This window comes from Myotis davidii, unplaced genomic scaffold, assembly GCF_000327345.1.
Source record: "Myotis davidii unplaced genomic scaffold, ASM32734v1 scaffold963, whole genome shotgun sequence".
Taxonomy (NCBI): Eukaryota; Metazoa; Chordata; class Mammalia; order Chiroptera; family Vespertilionidae; genus Myotis; species Myotis davidii.
The window spans coordinates 21,119-23,486 of NW_006294116.1; the positions used below are offsets into that span (position 1 = coordinate 21,119).

General features: G+C 42.8%; 1 protein-coding gene across 1 annotated transcript in view; it reads left to right on the plus strand.

Moving 5' to 3' along the window:
- The window catches only part of LOC102771266 (probable E3 ubiquitin-protein ligase HERC6), a gene marked incomplete at its 5' end in the record, with an annotated part of 18,829 nt that overhangs the window by 12,754 nt on the left and 3,707 nt on the right, over nt 1–2,368 (plus strand). Inside the window, 1 exon segment of the mRNA XM_006768188.2 lies at nt 1,561–1,787. Within this exon segment, the coding sequence (XP_006768251.2) occupies nt 1,561–1,787 (227 nt within the window).

Here is a 2,368-nt window from a genome sequence, read left to right on the forward strand (position 1 = left end):
GAGAATTCAATGACAACAGGAATTCCAGATTTAGTCTGCAATGAAGGAAACTATTCAGTGCAAATCAGCTCAATTGATACAGCAGAGCTGTGAAAACAGCATGGCTTTGAGGCAGCCCTGGGGCCAGGCCCCTCTCTGCTAGACAGCTCTGCTCTGCTCTCCTCTCCTCCTCAGTCCTGTGCTCTGCTCTGGTCTGCTCCTTGTGGGTCTGCTTTCGGCTGGGCTACTCTGCTTTGCTCCACTCTGGTCTGCTCCATTCTGTTCAGTCTGCTTTTGTCTGTGCTGCTGGTCTGCTGTGCCCTGCTCCAGTGAGACATCTTTGGTGTTCAGCTCGGTCTGGGAAACATAGTCCTGTCTTCAGTGGAAATGGAAAGTGCACTCCCCCAGTCAGAGAGGAGCTGGCTTATGTAGACAGAAGTCCCCAACCCTGGCCCCTGATTGATTCATCCTCATGCAAATGAGGACTCCATATGCTCACAGTTTGCTTGGTCCAAAAGGCATTGCCTTGATTGGTCCGTGAAGATGTTGATGGGGATATAGTTGTGCAACTCCTATTGGATGGAGAAAGCCTCAATCCTTTTGGATAAAATAGGATTCCAGGAACTCCTTTAGAAGGGCTGGCTCAGATGGCAGAAACACAGTGTAAGCAGGTAGTTCAGTGCAAGCTTCTCCCTTATGTGACAGGCAATAAGGAATGAATATGCTAATTGACTGGCCCGCCCTCAAATGTGGCGATGCTCACAGCCAATAAGGAGGGAATATGCTAATTGACCCTCATGCCATCGCTAAGACGGCAATGCCCACAGGCAATAAGGAATGAATATGCTAATTGACTGGCCCGCCCTCAAATGTGGCGATGCTCACAGCCAATAAGGAGGGAATATGCTAATTGACTAACACGCCCTCAATAATGGAGGCACCCACAGCCACTAAATGGCGGCACCCAGTTCCCTCAGCCCTGCCGGGGCGCCTACCTCCAGACTCTCCCCGTTCCCTCAGCCCCCCAGCCACTCAGGGCCGCCCGAGGCTCAAGTAACCACTGCCGGATGAGGCTTGCGCTTTCAGCACTGGCAGCAGCAGAAGTGTGATGTGGGCATCATCTTCCCCTTGATTGCCAAGTCACGTTGCGCCCCTTTGGGCTCCCGGACTGTGAGAGGGGGCAGGCCGGGCTGAGGAAACCCCCTCCAGTGCATGAATTTTCATGCACCGGGCCTCTAGTTTTATTATACCTCAAATCTGGGATGCCTTTTTTGAATGGTACTTTACTTCTGTGCTGTAAGACTTTCTCTCTACCTGCTCCTCATTTTTTACCTTATGTCTGTGTACTCACAAATAAAGTGCAAATACAAGTGATTATTCAATCTATGTAAATAACTAAATGGACCAATGTATGCTTAAAAGCAATCTACAACATATACTAGGGTAGGTTTTAAAATGCTTTATGTATTCAAAAGGCTGAACTGCATAAATAATGATTTACCTCCTAGTTATTTAAATTTTGTTAGGGAAGAACACAGAATGTCCAAAAAAAATGTATACACACTTTGAATAATTATTCATTCCAATGGGGTAAATCTTAAAAGAAAGAAACATCAATTGAGCTATCAGCCGTTAAAGTGTGTATGCATTTCTTGGATATCCTATAAATTCGCAATAATGGTAATATGGTTGATTATTAAAACTTTCATTCATGTTTGCTACCTGAATATATTACAGCTACGATGGGACCAACATAATGTTGATTTAATTCCAAATGGGATCTCTATACTTGTGGAACAAACCAACAAGTAAGTTTTGAGACCTAGAATATATGCTTTGAATACACATAAAATGTTTGTCACTTTACTTTATAAATGTATTTTAGCTTCTCAGATGATCATTTTAGTTCCTCATCTATTAGAAAGATAAAATAGTTATAGGGTAAGAGAAGAGGAGAAAGGAGTCAAAATTAAATATTTCCTTTGTGGCACTTTTCACTAGTTACTCATTTAACAATTATTTTGAGCCCCTACTATGTACTAGACCCTATTCTAGGTGCTGGAGATATAGCAGTGAAAAAGACAGACATAATATAGAGCTTAAATTCCAGTAGGACCAAAAGGCAATACAAGAATAAATTACTATGTAATAGAATGTCAGATAAATACTCTGAAGAAAATTAAATCCAATGAAGCGACTAGAGTTACAGGTTGGAGGTGTGCTGGAGGCAGCTGGTACCACCTTGTGAGAGCTGATTGATTGTTAAATTTTCAAAAATGTTCACAGTTTATTATTAAAGTGTTTGTAGCTTGAAATCAGGCGTAGTGGGAATATTTACACCACAGAAATTGGCAAATGCTACCAATGAGCATTTCCTTTTTCTCTTTCC